This window comes from Macaca thibetana, chromosome 6 (genome assembly GCF_024542745.1).
Source record: "Macaca thibetana thibetana isolate TM-01 chromosome 6, ASM2454274v1, whole genome shotgun sequence".
NCBI lineage: Eukaryota > Metazoa > Chordata > Mammalia > Primates > Cercopithecidae > Macaca > Macaca thibetana.
The window spans coordinates 49,057,514-49,073,946 of record NC_065583.1 but is presented as its reverse complement, the minus strand read 5'-3'; the positions used below and the strand labels follow the sequence as shown (position 1 = coordinate 49,073,946).

General features: G+C 38.7%; 1 protein-coding gene across 5 annotated transcripts in view; it reads left to right on the top strand.

Annotated features, from left to right (window-relative positions):
• The window catches only part of RAD50 (RAD50 double strand break repair protein), an 86,926-nt gene that overhangs the window by 64,483 nt on the left and 6,010 nt on the right, over positions 1-16,433 (top strand). For all 5 annotated transcript variants that reach the window (XM_050792737.1, XM_050792735.1, XM_050792740.1 and 2 more), the window contains one exon: positions 16,233-16,318. In XM_050792737.1, the coding sequence (XP_050648694.1) occupies positions 16,233-16,318 (86 nt within the window). The remainder of the gene's footprint in view (positions 1-16,232; positions 16,319-16,433) is intronic.

The window sequence follows — 16,433 nt, the reverse complement described above, 5'->3', positions numbered from 1 at the left end:
TTCCCTTCTTTGGGTTATACAGTTGACCATATAACATGCGGATTAGGGACACTAGGCCCCCACGCAGTCAGAAATCCACATGTAACTTTTGATTCTCCCAGAACTTATAGCCTACTGTTGACTGGAAGCCTTACTGATAACAGAAACAGTTGATTAACACATATTTTGTATGTTATATGTATTATATGCTGTGTTCTTTTACAGTAAACCAGAGAAAAGAAAAGAAATTATACGGGAAAAATATGTTTTCTGTTAAGTGGAAATGAATCATCATAAAGGTCTTCATCCTTGTCCTCTTCATATTGAAGAGGAGGAGGAAGAAAAGGAGGGGTCAGTCTTGCTGTCTCGGATGGCAGAGGTGGAAGAAAATCTGCATAAACGTAGACCCACACAGTTCAAACCTGTGTTCAAGGATCAGTTGTATTCTGCTTTAGTTATTTGAGGGTTTACCTTTTAATTTTTAACGTACTTATTTGACTTAAAATCATATGCATTAGTTTTCAAAGTGGTCCTGGAGCACCATTATCATTATCACCTTGGAACATGTTAGGAATGCCTCTCAGCCTCTACCCGAGACCTGGATCAAAAATTTGAGGGGTAGGGCCCAGCAGTCTATTTTTGACAAGCATTTTGGGTGATTCTGATGCACATCAGAGTTTAAAAACCATAACTTTAATGTGAATTGTTTTACCTTTTTCCTGAATACTAATTATTTTCTCCCATCTGCATTATTTCTTTTGTCTAATATTTTAGTTTTACCTTGTTTTTAAATCATCACAAATGAGTAATAATTACTATGGTGGCTTCATAAGCCCACATGTTTACCAATTTTTTTGTTCATTCTTGCTCGTTAAATCCCACTCCTCCCTTCTTTAGGTTCAGTTTTCTTTTTTTTAGAGTATATTCTTCAATAGCTTTTTTCAGTGAATGACTATTAGTGGTAAACTGTCAGTCTTTAAGAAGTTTTTCCCCTTAATTTGATAGTTTAGCTGAGCATAGAGTTCTAGATTGACAGTTTTGTTCTCTTGGCACTTTAAAAATATTCAATTTTTTGTTGGCCTCTGTGGTTACAGTTGAGAAATCATTTTAATTATTCCTTTAAAAGTAATCTGCCTTTTTCCTCTGGTTCTTTTAGGATTTTCCCCTTTGTCTTCAGTGTTCTGTATTTTTATAATAGTGTATCTAGACTCAGCTTTAGTTTTTCTGCTCATGAATTGTGCTTTTTGATCTGAGGGTTAATATCTTTCATCAATTTTGGGGATTTTTCATACATTATCTCTTCAAATATTATTCTTTCTCCATTTCTCACTATTTTCCCCTTCTTCACTTTTTATTAGACATAACCTCCTCTTTCCTCTACATTGCTTAACCCCTCTTGCATATAGTGGGCTCTGGGTAAATATCTTGTAGTTCATAAATTATTTAGCTGCTACTTAATACTACCTATTGAGTTGTTGTCATTGTTTTTTTTCCCCTTCATTTTTTTTCTATAAGTTCTATTTTGTTCTTTTTCAGAAACTCACATGGTTTTTTTTATAATTTTTTTTTTTTTTTTAAACAGAGTCTGGCTCTGTCGCCCAGGCTGGAGTGCAGTGGTGTGATCTCGGCTCACTACAGCCTCCACCTCCTGAGTTCAAGCAGTTCTCATTCCTCAGCTCCCCGAATAGCTGGAATTACAGATGCATGCCACCACTCAGCTAGTTTTTGTATTTTTAGTACATATGGGGTTTTGTCATGTTGCCCAGGCTGGTCTTGAACTCCTGGCCTCAAGCGATCCTCCCACCTAGGCCTCCCAAAATGCTAGGATTACAGATGCAAGCCGCTGCGCCAGGCTTTTGATGTATTTTCTTCCTTAGTATTTTGATTCCTTCTTGAATGTGTCTTTACTCATTTTAACTATACACATTTTATATTCTCTTTCAGATTATTATTTTTTAATTTCACATTTTGAGGAGGCTGCTTCTGCTGTTTTGTATTCTGATTCTATCCCCTAGTGAAGTTTCTGTGTTTTATTAACATTTAATTGTGCACTTATCTTTACTAGCATTGTTTTTTCTGTGAGACTCCCTTGTGACCTTTCCTTGTAGATGTCCATCTACACAGAAATTTTGGTTTTATATTAACTAGGAACTCCAGAGAAAACACTGGCCTGCATGTAGGGGTTTTTGTTGATTTCTCAGTTGGTAGGTTCCTAGACTATCTTCTGTCCTGGATGATAAGAACCAATCCCTAGGTTATAAAAATAATAACCCCAAGTTCATGGCTGGGTACAGTGGCTCACACCTGTAAGCCCAGCACTTTGGGAGACTGAGGTAGGTGGATCACTTGAAATCAGGAGTTTGAGACCAGCCTGGCCAACATGGTGAAACCCCATCTCTACTAAAAGAATAAAAAAATTAGCTGGGTGTGGTGGTGCACACCTGTAATCTCAGCTACTCAGGAGGCTGAGGCAGGAGAATCATTTGAACTGGGAAGCAGAGATTGCAGTGAGCCAAGATTGCACCACTACACTCCAACCTGGGCAACAGAATGAGACTTTGTCTCAAAAATAACAGTAACATAATAATAATAACCCCAAGTTTAGTTTGTCTGTCAGGTTACATACTGACTGGTCTGGTTTTCACTTCTATCTTCGTTTCTGTTATATAGGGATTTCCCTTTCTTTCTTGTGAGCTCAACTATGAATTTAAAATAAGTTTTGTTATAAATCTATCTAGCAGTTCTGTTCATTTGTGGCAGGAGAATTATTACTAACTTTAGATTTTGGTGGTGGTTGTTTTTTCCGGAATGGCAAGTATCTTCCTTAGCACTAAGAGAGTTACACAGAGAGCTTCTTTTCTCTTCTAAGACTTCTGGTCAGATACAGCATAGTCAACAGACCAACCTGAGCAGTGGCATTCAGACCACAGGTCTCAGGAAGACAGGAGAACTCTGGTTTCAGTATGAGGACTTTTTTAGTTAGTGATGATAACAAAGGTGGTCCCAGAATTGCCTAGGCATATTTTTGGCATATACAAGTTTTAGGAAGTACATAATCATGTAAGACAGATTAGATCCATTTACTGTGAAATATTGGGAGTGAGCCAATTATCTTAACATGTTATTTTTAAAAAATAAATTATACTAAGATTTTTGTTAGATTAAGTTTAACTTTTAAAACTATTTTTTTGAGAGTATTCCATAGATACATCTTTTGTCCCATTTCATTGTGAGTGGGTAGGTTAACGTTATAATGCTCCCTGGGTCCAAAAAGGTGTATGCCTGCACCAAATGAGAACTTTTGTTTTTTAACCTCTTTGAATGTTGCCATCTCTCCTAGATACTAGATCCAACAGTTTAAAGTGGTTAGTCTTGGAATTTAAGGTGTTGAAACAAGAACATAAGCAAAACTTAAGGAATTCTTGCCCAGTAGACTACACATACATATATTTGTTTTTTATTTTTTTGCCTTTAATAATTCTTTTTAGTCTTCTCAGCTACTTCATTTATGCCTTTAGGGGACGACTTAGTTTTTTTTAGTTGTTTAGCAACAGATGCTGTGTATCCGATAGACTTATCAAACATTCATTGAGCATTAAGGAATAGCAGATCCAGTAACTTCTAGCAAGGATATTATAGGTTTATTTGAAGAGACACAAATCAAAACAGATTTTTGTCAGTAAAAACCTATTTGGCCAGGCACAGTGGCTCACGCCTGTAATCCTAGCACTTTGGGAGTCCAAAGCGGGTGGATTGCTTAAGTCCAGGAGTTTAAGACTAACCTAGGCAACATGGCAAAACCCCATCTCTACAAAAAAATACAAAAATTATCTGAGTGTGGTAGCATACACCTATAATCCGAGCTACTCAGAAGGCCGTGGTGGGTTGCAATGAGCCAAGATTGTGCCAGTGCCCTCCAGCCTGGGTGACAGAAAGAGACCCTGTCTCAAAAAAAAAAAAAAATGCAAAAAACAAAACACCAAAACTTCTATTTGGAATAAGATAAGTTGGTTGTGATGAAAAAATAAAAATGGGTATTATAAAGCAAGACATTGGACTTTGTGTAAAAGTCCAACATAAGTTTTACGTTTTTTAAAAAACCTCAGAAGTCCATAATACATGGTTAAAAGTGCTGTCTCCAGATTTTGAATTCTTTTTTTAAAAAAAAGTCTTACTCTTTTTTTTTTTTTGTGACAGAGTCTCGCTCTGTCGCCCAGTCTACAGTGCAGTGGCGCCATCTCAGCTCACTGCAAGCTCCACCTCCCGGGTTCACGCCATTCTCCTGTCTCAGCCTCCCAAGTAGCTGGGACTACAGGCGCCCGCCACCTCGCCTGGCTAGTTTTTTGTACTTTTTGGTAGAGACGGGGTTTCACCGTGTTAGCCAGGATGGTCTCGATCTCCTGACCTTGTGATCCGCCCGTCTCGGCCTTCCAAAGTGCTGGGATTACAGGCGTGAGCCACTGCGCCCGGCCGACTCTATTTTTTTATGACTATATAGTAGGTATATTTATGTGACACATGAGATATTTTGATGCAAGCATACAATGCATAATAATCACATCAGGATAAATGGGGTTTCCATCACCTCAAACATTTATCCCTCCTTTTGTTACAGACATTCTAATTATACTATTTTAGTTATTTTTAAATGTACAATAAATTGTTGTTGACTGTAGTCACTCTGTTGTGCTATTAAATACTACATCTTATTCTTTCTATATTTTTGTACTCATTAACCATCTCCACTGCCCTTTCTAGCCTCTGCTACCTATCATCTCTATCTCCATGAGTTCAATTGTTTTAATTTTTCACTCCCACAAATGAATGAGAACATGCAAAGTTTGTCTTTCTGTGCCTGGCTTATTTCATTTAACATAGTGTCCTCCAGTTCCATCCATGTTATTCCAGATGACAGGATCTCATTTTATTTTATGGCTGAATAGCCATATGTGTATATGAATGACTTTTTTTTTTTTTTTTTTTTGAGACAGAGTCTCTGTCTCCCAGACTGGACTGCACTGTAGACTGGGAGACAGATACTCCGTCTCAAAAAAAAAAAAAAAAAAAGTCATTCATATACACATATGGCTATTCAGCCACTGATTTCAGCTCACTGCAACCTCTGCCTCCGGGGTTCATGCAGTTCTCCTGCCTCAGCCTCTGAGTAGCTGGAATTACAGGTTCCTGCCACCACATCTGGATAATTTTTGTATTTTTAGTAGAAACAGGGTTTTGCCATGTTAATCTTGAACTCCTGACCTCAAATGATCCACCCGCCTCAGCCTCCCAAAGTGCTGGGATTAGACATGAGCCACCGTACCTGGCAAGAACCACATTTTCTTTATCCATTTATCTGTTGATGGACACTCAGGTTGCTTCCAAATCTTGGGTATTATGAATAGTGCTGTAATAAATATAGGAGTGCAGATATCTCTTCAACCTAATGATTTCATTTCCTTTGTGTAAATATCCAGTAAGTGGGATGTAGAATCATATGGTAGTTCTGTCTTTAGTTTTTTTAGGAACCTTTATGCTATTCTCCATAGTGATGATTTTGAGTCCTGACTGAAGATATTTAGCAAATTCTTTAGACACTCTGAGTTTCCGTTTCCTCATCTATAAAATAGAATTTTTAAAAATCTATACTGTTATTCAGTATAGAGTCAGAAAAGCTCAGAAGCGATTTAGTCCAGCTTTCTTTGTCATGTTCCATTCTTTAATGTAAGTTCTTAAATTCTCTATTCTTAAATAGCACTAAAGAACTAAATTCATTAAGAAAATGTAGGTTTCTCTTCCTATTTCAACATTCTTTGAGGTTGAGGGCTATGCATAGAAAACACTAATAGCAATTGAATACTACATGATAGCCATAATCAATTTAATTATTGTATCTAACTCTGTATTAAAGAGCAAGTATTTATCAGAGAGATTAAGCAGCCTACCCAAGATTACCCAGGTAAATGGTAGAGATAAAATTAAATCTCAGAACCCCTGTGACGTGTTGCTACCATAGTGGCCCCCCTGCTTTTTTTTTTTTTTTTTTTTTTTTTTTTGGAGACAGAGTCTCACTGGTTCTCTCAGCTCTCTCAGGCTGGAGTGCAGTGGTGTGATCTCTGCTCACTGTAACCTCTGCCTTCTGGGTTCAAGCAGTTCTCGTGCCTCAGTCTTCTAAGCATCTGGGATTACAGGCATGTGCTACCACCCCGGGCCAATTTTTTGTATTTTTAGTAGAGAAGAGGTTTCGTCATGATGACCAGGCTGGTTTTGAACTCCTGGCCTCAAGTGATCCACCCTCCTCAGCCTCCCAAACTGCTGGAATTATGGACATGCCCTTTTTTTGTAACCGTTAAAAAAGCTAGTATTTATATAAAAACATTTTAACTGTTACTTATACTTCCTGGTTTAGAACCATAACTTACTTCTATATTGTAACTCTTCAGTGAGATGCGTGTATACATAATATATAGTTGTATATTAGGATTTTGTTCAATAAAAATGTGAGTACATATATGCTTGATACTGTTCTAGATACTAAGTATATAAGGATGAAGAAACAAAATTAAGAAATAAATTCATAACAAAATGGCTAGTAATGGTAGGTTATTACAGTGAAAAATGAACAATGTGAGCGTAACTGATGGGCCCTTAAGCTGGGACCTGATTGAGGAGAAGGGAGCAAGATATGCAAAAAACTGGGGTGCAGGCATTCCAGGTAGAGAGAATAGTTAATGCAGCAGCCAAGATCAGGACGAACAGAAAGTATTTTCTAAGGACCAGGAAGAAGGCAAGCATGGCTGGAATATAGTCAGAGATAGGCCATTCCCAGAGTATGTCATGCCTTGTAGCTGTGGTAAACAGTTTTATTTCATTCTAACTGCATTGGGCAGTCACTGGAGGGTTTAAAGGAAGGAAATAATATAATCTGATTTCTAGTTAGAAGAAATTGCACTGACTGCTGTGCGTGGAGAATGGATTGTAAAGGGCAAGAGTAAAAGCAGAGACCGATGAGGAGACTTGTAGTAACCAAGAGATGGTGGTGGGCTAGATCAGGTGGTAGCAGTGAAAATAGAGGGAAGTGATAGAAGATAGACTTGGAATTTATTCTGGAGAGAGAGTTGACAGGCCTTGCTTCTGAATTGAGTGTAAGGGAGGGAAAGTAAAATAACCAAAGGTTGCTCCTACATATTTTTACTTGAACAACAGGATATTGGGGGAACAGGTTGCCATTCCTTAAAATGGGCGGGACTGGGGAGAGAAAATCAGTAGTTCCATTTTGTACAGTTTTAAGTTTGAAGTGCTTGTAGACATCTAAGCAGAGATGTGAAGCAGGCAGTTGGATATATAACCTCGAGCCTAGAGTTCAAGGGAAAGGTGTACATTGGGGAGTCATCAGCATATCCATGGCATTTAACTCATGAGATGAGATCACATGTGGAATGAGCATAGAGAGAGAAGGGAAAGGTCCCACCACTAGTTATGTTTGCAAATCCCTTAAATAAGCAGCTGGTGAGGTGGGAAAAAATTTTAAAAGATATGGTATCTTGAAAACCAAGGGAAGAAAATATATCAAGAATCTAATGCTATTTGGGGTCAAATAAGGACTAAGAAGTGACCCTTAAATTTGACAAAATGGAAGTTGTTAATGACTGAGGAGCAGTCAGTGGCACAGTTGGAACTGAAGCCTGGTCGAGTTGGGTGGGGAGAGAATGGGTAGTAAGAAATGGAGACAGCAGCCAGGCATGGTGGCTCACACCTGTAATCCCAGCACTTTGGGAGGCCAGGGCAGGATCACCTGAGGTCAGGAGTTCGAGACCAGCCTGACCAACATGGTGAAACCCCCTCTCTACTAAAAATGCAAAGATTAGCTGGGTGTGGTGGGGCATACCTGTAATCCCAGCTACTCGGGAGGCTGAGGCAGGAGAATTGCCTGAACCTGGGAGGTGGAGGTTGCAGTGAGCCAAGATCGTGTCATTGTACTCCAGCCTGGGCAATGAGAGCAAAACTCTGTCTTGGAAAAGAAAAAAGAAAATGGAGACAACGAATATAGATAATTCTTATAACAACTTCTCCTGTGATGGGGAGCAAGAAAAATGGAGCAATGGTTAGAGTGGACCAGGGACCAAGTTAAATAGGCAGGTTGGTTTTGTTTTCAATTTTACTTGTAAGTATTTTGCTACAAAGTCAGCTCTTCTCTTACTTACAGCCCATTGACCTGCAGACCTGGGGTTTCATATGTATTCACTGAATAGAAAACCATACATAGGAGCCCTCCAGCTATCCCTGCATACCCTGGGAATCAGTGACAGCAGGAATAAGAATTCCCTTCACTTCCAAGATTAGGCTATAGGAGAAAAACTAAAAAAAAATTCAACAACCCCTGCTCTGCCACTTTGTCAGGCTCTGGGAAAACAGGAATATCATACCCTGTCCTTCCTCCAAACTGCTGACAGTCTTTCTGATGGAGACCTTGGTAGGTGCTCCGTAGTCTGTTTTTGACCTGGGCCTGGGATAAGGAGGAAGGGCTTTTCAGCAGAGAAAAGTGCCTCAGTCACAGAGGCATCATGCTGAGGAGAGTGAGGACCTATGAGGGAGCTTAGTGGAGCCAGGCAGGGGTGGAGAGGTACAGGAGTGCTTTCCAGCAATTTAGGCTTGCTTAAGGAACAAAACCAGGCTGTTTACTGAGTTCTGTTACATGGTACTCAGATGGATTCTTCTAAATAAAAAGAAAAGAAATGATACAAATTTCCCCAAAATTGAGTCTTTGTGGGCTTATGCTTGCAAACAGTGGCCTTCTCAAGGTTTATACAGTGAGCCCTAAATTTGCCTTCTAACCCAGAAGAAAGTAAGGTACAAAATTTCCCTCATTCTTTCACGTCTTAGAATGAAGCATGCAGTCAGTGTAATTGTTGCGTTCAGCTGTCTATTTAAGGTAACACAGGAAATCAGCAGTGCATTTTCAAGAAAAGCTGATTACCATCTGTTATTAGTAATCATCTAAAAACATCAGTAAGTATAAGCATTGGCAATGGTCAGAGAGACACATAGATGAAAAGGGGGAAATTATCCATCATTTGGAATGTATTACCCCATACTAATACAATATACCAATTTAAATGATTTTAGAATATATCACTCAAGATATGGTGTTCTACCCTATGCCCAAAATGTTCTACTCTCATTTTTCCCCAGATGTGGAAGGTTGCATATTAGGTCATACTTCTTTTAAGACTCGTTGTAAACACGTAACCTTTACCATTTTGCATCCAAGGTGGCCAGCTTTCTGTGAGGCTCTTCAGAGCCTGGGTCCCTGCATTCAAGGGGAGCTTCAGATGAGGGCTTTATTCAGGGCTAACCTTATAGTCACCATCTCCATCATGACCATGGATGCAGTAAGGTTTCACAGTAGCTCGTGCAACCTCAAGAGGATAGATTACAAAACCCAAAGATAGCCACTGGTTTTTCACACCTAAACAAATGTTTATCTTGCCATAGTGGTTGAACCATAGGCTGAATTGTAAAAGCTGATGTTTGGGAGTCTAGCTAAAGAAAATTAAGTTAATGAGTTTAAAGAAGCAAGAACTGGAAGGGTACCCTCCCGGAAGGTGAGATATTGGTGTATGGGGTGTCCAAGGGAGAAAATCCAGTCATGGGTTCTTAGCTTCTGTTTCTGGTTGGGCCAGTAAAGCCTCTTCCTCATCCCTCTTTTCTGCTTATCACTAGAGACAAAACTAAAAACCATGGCTTCAGTCTGCTAAAAGCCTAGAACAAAACAGAACAACAACAAAATAAGGCAGGCTGGGCAAGCTTGTTAAGACTTTCATGGATTACCAGAAATATCAACGCCATTAAAGCCATCATTTTTCCTCATAAAATGCAATCGATTATTACTGAAATTTTTAATGAAATCTTTCAGACTCTTAACGAGTATTTAAATATCAGACTAAAGTAATTTATAAATCATTATTTTCTGAGATCTTACAGCTTCTCTCTTTTTTTTTTTTTTTTTTTTTTTGAGACAGTCTCGCTCTGTCACCCAGGCTGGAGTGCAGTCATGCAATCTTGGCTCACTGTAACCTCCACCTCCCAAGTTCAAGCAATCCTCCTGCCTCAGCCTCCCAAATAGCTGGGATTACAGGTGCCCACCACCACACCTGGCTAATTTTTGTATTTTTAGTAGAGATGGAGTTTTACTATGTTGGCCAGGGTGGTCTCTAACTTCTGACCTCAAGTGATTTACCCACCCTGGCCTCCCAAAGTGCTGGGATTACAGGTGTGAGCCACCTCACCCGGCCTCTCACTTTCTTTTGAGAATCAGTTTTCACAAGGAAATCATACTACTTCGCATGAGTTAGTATATACATTTAACTGAGAGATGTGCATACTCCAGGCAGGTGGTGGAGCTGATACACTAGCCAGATGACTACTTGACCATAACAGTTTGCAGCCCATGAAATTCAAATCTTTGCCTCAGCACATGGTCATGGACTTTCAAGGCCATTCTGTAAGTTATTTGATGTTAAATGCCTGTAAAGTCCAAGTGACAAAAGTGTGTTAAGTTAATTGGGCCACTATATGTCACTCAATAGCTCCTAGAGGGTTCTTGTACAGGATCTCACTCTGTCACCCAGGCTGGAGTGCAGTGCTGTGATCACAGCTCACTGCAGCCTCGACTTCCTGGGCTCAAGCAGTCCTCCCACCTTAGCCTTCCAAACGCTGGGATTGCAGGTGTGAGCAATCCAGCCCTGAGCTGCTTTCTTTCCATGGCTTCAGCCTAAGTAACTCGCACCTATTACCGTGGTAGCTTTCCCATGTCTTATCTCTTACCATCCTTCCCACCCCCATCTCCACCCATTATACTTCTGTCAGCTTAATTTTCCTAAAGCTGGTGGTCCCTATTCCCTTCTAATTTTAGCAAAGACTTCCATACCTGGGTTTTCCCATTTCAATTCTTACTACCAAGTGTGTTCTAACCAAACAATTTTGTTCCCTTAATACGTCCCATATTTTCCTGTGCTATTTCCCATCCTTGGAATGTTACGTTGATGAAGTTCTTCCCAAATATATGTGATTTTTTTCCTATCTTTGTACTTCATAATATTTTGTACCACTTATGCAACTAAAGCCATTCAGCCTTGTATTACAGATATTTGGGCTTCCCCATACTCCATAACTGCAAACCACAGAACACACTTCAAGGTAGACTTAGGTTCATTTCCATGACAATGTCTAACTTTGATTCAGCCCTTAAGAATTATTACGTTGGTGACATATTTTCATTTCCCTCACAATGGCTTTGCACGTAGTACACCCAAATAAATATTTTCTGTTCTTTGTGAGCATTATCACAAGGTAGGTATTTTTCTGAGTTTTTTTTTTTTTTCCATTTAACATAGCGGTAATCTTTTACATTCATATATTCAAGTACTTTGTATTTTTAATGACTGCATATTCTGTAAAATGCATGATATCTACTTTAACCATTATTGAACATATTAGAAAGCTTTTGAATATGTGCTACTACAGATAATGCTGCAGAGTGCGTCTTTGCACACTAGAGCAGATATATCAAAAAGACAGCTTCCTAGAAATGGAGTTACTGGCCCAGAGGTTATGTATATTTTTTAATTAGTGCCAAATTGCCTTCTAAAAACACTTATAAAATTTCCACCGGTAATATATGAAAGTACCCGTTTCCATGTCTGGATTTTGTTAGACATTTTACTGGCTGCACAAAAGAATGCTTGCACTTTAATTTACATTTCCCTCTTTTTACTAGTGAAGTTAAATGTCCTTTCATATGTTGTCTATTTGTATTTCTTTTCCAGAAATTACCTATTCATATCTCTTTGCCCGTTTTTCTACTAGGTTGTCTTTTTCTTGATTTGTCACATTTTAATAGATTCTAGATGTTAATTATTTTCACATACATTGCAGGTGCCTATTCCCAGTTTATCATTTGTCCATCAACTTTTTTTTTTTTTTTTTTTTTTTTTTTTTTTTGAGACAGAGTCTAGCTCTGTCACCCAGGCTGGAGTGCAGTGGCACAATCTCAGCTTACTTCAACCTCCATCTCCTGCCTCGGCCTCGCAAGTACCTCGGCCTCCGTCAACTGCCTCGGGACTACAGGCATGCACCACCACACCTGGCTAATTTTTGTATTTTTAGTAGAGACAGGGTTTCACCATGTTGGTCAGGCTGGTCTCAAACTCCTGACCTCAAGTGATCTGCCTGCCTCGGCCTCCTAAAGTGTTGGGATTACAGGCATGAGCCACTGTGCCCAACTACCTCAGCTTTCTTTATGGTATCTTTTGTAACTTTTCATTTTTAGGTAGTCAGATCTTTAGTCTTTTGATTTATGTTGTTCCTTGTTTAGAAAGGCTTCCCAATCCTAAAATTATCAAAATGTTTTCTTCTGATGGTTTTATTTTACCTTAGCTTTTGTTTTGTTTTTTTCAGACAGGGTCTTACTCTGTCACCGAAGCTGGAGTGCAGTGGCATGATCACAGCTTACTATAGCTTCAACTTCCCAGGCTCAGGTGATCCTCTCACCTCAGCCTCCCAAGTAGCTGGGACTACAGGCACTCACCACCACACCCAGCTAATTTTTAAATTTTTTTGTAGAGATGGGGTCTCACTATGTTGCCTAGGCTTAAACTCCAGGCTCAAGCGATCCTCCCACCTCAGCTGCCCAAATACTTTAGCTTTTAATCCTTTCATTCATTTGGATTTTATTTTGAGGTTAGATAACAGGTAATGTTATTTTTTTATCCTTTGTAACACTATTGAAACCTTTCCAGTTGATTTGAACTGTTGCAGTTATAAACTAACGTTCTATATGCATTTGGGTTTGTTTCTGGATTTTCCTTTGTACACCAACTTTTAAAATTTATTTTTTTTCTTTTGTATTATCTCTTCTATGTGAACTTTAGAGTCAGCTTATGGATTCTATTAAGCATTTTTTAATCATATTGGGATTTCTGTTTGGATTGTATTTAATTTATGGATTATTTGAGGAGAACGGACATCTTTGTAATATCAAATCTACCATTCTGGACTCCTTAGTATGCATCTCCTACTCAATCATGTTCTTTTCTCCTATGGTAAAGTTTTACAGCTTTTTCCTCCAGCTCCTATACCCTTTTGTTAGACTTATTCCTAGGCATTTTATGGTTTTTATCACCACTGTGAATAGGATCCTTTTTTTTCTATTGCCTTTCCTACTGGTGTTTGCTCTAGATAATAAAACTTCATTTTTATATATTTACCTCTGGCTACCTCATTAGTCTGAATAAGTTTTCAGTTGATTTTCTTGGATTTTCTAAGCATACAGTTCTGTCACCTGCAAAAGCAATAACAGGCTTTTCTCTCTTTTTTTCATTTTTCATTTCTTTTTAGTTAGGAATTTGAATTGTGAAATCCTTAAGTTGTTAGGGATTTCCAGGACGTTATTTTAGAGCAGCCATAATAGGAGGCATCTTTCTCTTCTTCTTAGTTTTAGGAGGAACACTTCTATATATTTTAAATTAAATTTGATGCTTTCTGTGGATATCTGAGGGAGTCATTTTGTCCAGTTAAGAAAACGTTCTTCGGCCGGGCGCGGTGGCTCAAGCCTGTAATCCCAGCACTTTGGGAGGCCGAGACGGGCGGATCACAAGGTCAGGAGATCGAGACCATCCTGGCTAATATGGTGAAACCCCGTCTCTACTAAAAAATACAAAAAACTAGCCGGGCGAGGTGGTGGGCGCCTGTAGTCCCAGCTACTCGGGAGGCTGAGGCAGGAGAATGGCGTAAACCCGGGAGGCGGAGCTTGCAGTGAGCTGAGATCCGGCCACTGCACTCCAGCCTGGGTGACAAAGCGAGACTCCGTCTCAAAAAAAAAAAAAAAAAAAAAAAAAAAGTTCTTCGATTTTTCACTTAGGATATTTTATCAAAATTCAGTGTTATAGTGTATCAAATGTTATTTTTGACATCTGTTACTATAATAATTGAATTATTTTCCCCAATTTTACTGTTTCTTGTTGTAAACACTACTTGGTCATGATGTATTCTTTTTACTACCCTTACACTAAATTTTATTTAGAATGTTTATATTCATAAGCAAAATAGCCTTGTACTTTTTTCCCCTTATGTTTCTCCTTGCTGTGTCACACTTTATATAGTTGTGAACTAGGTGTATCTTGAAGATTTGATAACATTTCCTCATAAAACTGAGTCTGGTGGCTTTAAAAGATGGAATTTTGACTGCCTTTTCGATTTTAACTATCATATTCAAGGGCTATTAATATTCTAGCCACTTTTCTCTGATCTTGAACAAGTTACTGATTTCATTGAATCTTAGTTTTGTTAACAGTAAATGGAGATAACAGTATCTAATTCCCAGTATTGTAAGGATTAAATGGCATTGATTATTTAGCATAGTTTTGTCTCGCATATGGTAAATGGTCATCAATAATAATCATTATTATCATTGTTATTCCCTTATGTAGATTACTGTAGCAACCTTCATCATCCACATCTCTTACACAGTACAGCTGTAAATTCCACAGTAGACAGGATATGAAGATGAATTAATGGTCCATCCCACAGTGGTAGTCATCAGCTCCATCCGACACACTCTTTGGTGGGTTGAGACCTCTCCCTGAACTAGAGCTTTTTCCCACAGTGCTGTGTCTCAGCAGACCTGGCCATGGGACAGGATGCACCACCTGTGTTGTATAAGGGAGCCAAGGCAGACTGCATGTGTGCACCTTGGCCACCCCTGCCCTATCTGGAGCTTGTTCTCCACATTAGAATGCTTATGTTAGTTTTTGAAGATTTTTAACTTGAATGGAAAGATAACTTTTTTTTAATGTCATTTGAAAAATCAGGATCATAATATATAAGCTATGGAAAGGCAGTCTTTACATGATTGGTCTAACATTCCATCAGTTTTGTTTTGTTTTTAGGAAATACTTAGATGTTTTGTCTCCTTTTGAAAGGAGCATAAAATGTTAGGCTGGGATAAATGTATAAGGTAGAAAATGGAGACTTGTTGCATTCTCATCAACAAGCAGAATATGGTTTTTTCCAGTCTTCTACTACTTCACAGTCCTTCATCTGATATTTAAAATGTATTTATGTTGAGTCATTTCTTTCTCTCTTGCTGGTGAACCAGAAGATCATGAAATGATTCTACAGAGGCAGTAGCATTATGTTCAGTTTCTTTTTTTGTATGCATCAGATAAGAGGCCTGCAAATGGAAGTAAGTCGCCTCACATCCTTTGTATGGTGATCGCAGTAATGTTTGCCTTTTTACCACTGGTGCAACATTTATTAGTTCATAAACCCGCTTCCAGAGAACTTAAGGGCTTTTTGATGAAAGGTGACTGTGGTGGGAACAATGTTAGGTTTTGACAGGCTACTTTTGTTTTTACAAATATTTCTGTTCTTTCTTTTTAGTGTTTAGAAACTACTACCTTAAAAGAGAGTTGGGGACAGGGACATGTCTGGACTAAGTGGAAGTTAGTGCTTAGAGTTAGGATTTGGAATATAAAGATGGAAGTTAATATTTAGAATTAGGATTTCTGAATCTATGAATAGGAAGGTAAAATAAAATTTTGATGTCAGTTCAGCTTAAGCTTCTAAATCATTCTCGCTGAACCAGAGCTTCCCATTGGTAAAAATGTAAGATCTGAGGAATAAAAGCAGCGTAAGAAGCTGACTTTTGGTAAGCCCTAACAGTGATAGAAGAGGGACAAGGCGGCAGTTCCAGCGATTCTCATATTTTCCCCATAGACTGTTCTCATATTTTCCCCATAGACTGCCGGCTGCTTGGCCAGCCATAAACCTCCTCCCCTTTAACTCCCTCTCGTTCATTCAGCAGGCCTTCCTGTGACCCGTGAGTATCAGTGGAAGCAGTGCCTCCAATAAGTTACCACGGCCTAAGAAAAAAGTCTACAAAATTATGTTTCCTGAAGTTTTCACAGTATTTAAGTATTTACTTAAAGGAGTATTTGTTGTATCCTATACAGTGAATATGGAGAAGGGTAACCCTGGAGCACTAGAAATAAGCCTACCAATTTTCAGTATTAGCCAAGCAGCAAAGTTTTGCTGCTGTTTATTTTTTCTAGCTCTTACTATATTCCACTTTTACCATTGAAAATATTGAGGAAGTTATTTATATTTTATATACATTATATATTTTATGTATTTCAGTATTACTATTACACATAATTATATATCTTTTATAAAGTACCAATGGCTTCTTTTTCCAGAGCAATAATGAAATTTCACAGTATGAAAATGGAAGAAATCAATAAAATTATTCGTGATCTGTGGCGAAGTACCTATCGTGGACAAGGTGAGTACCATGGTGTATCACAAATGCTCTTTCCAAAGCCCTCTCCACAGCTCTTCCCCTTATGACCTCTCATCATGCCAGCATTACCTCCCTGGACCCCTTTCTAAGCATGTCT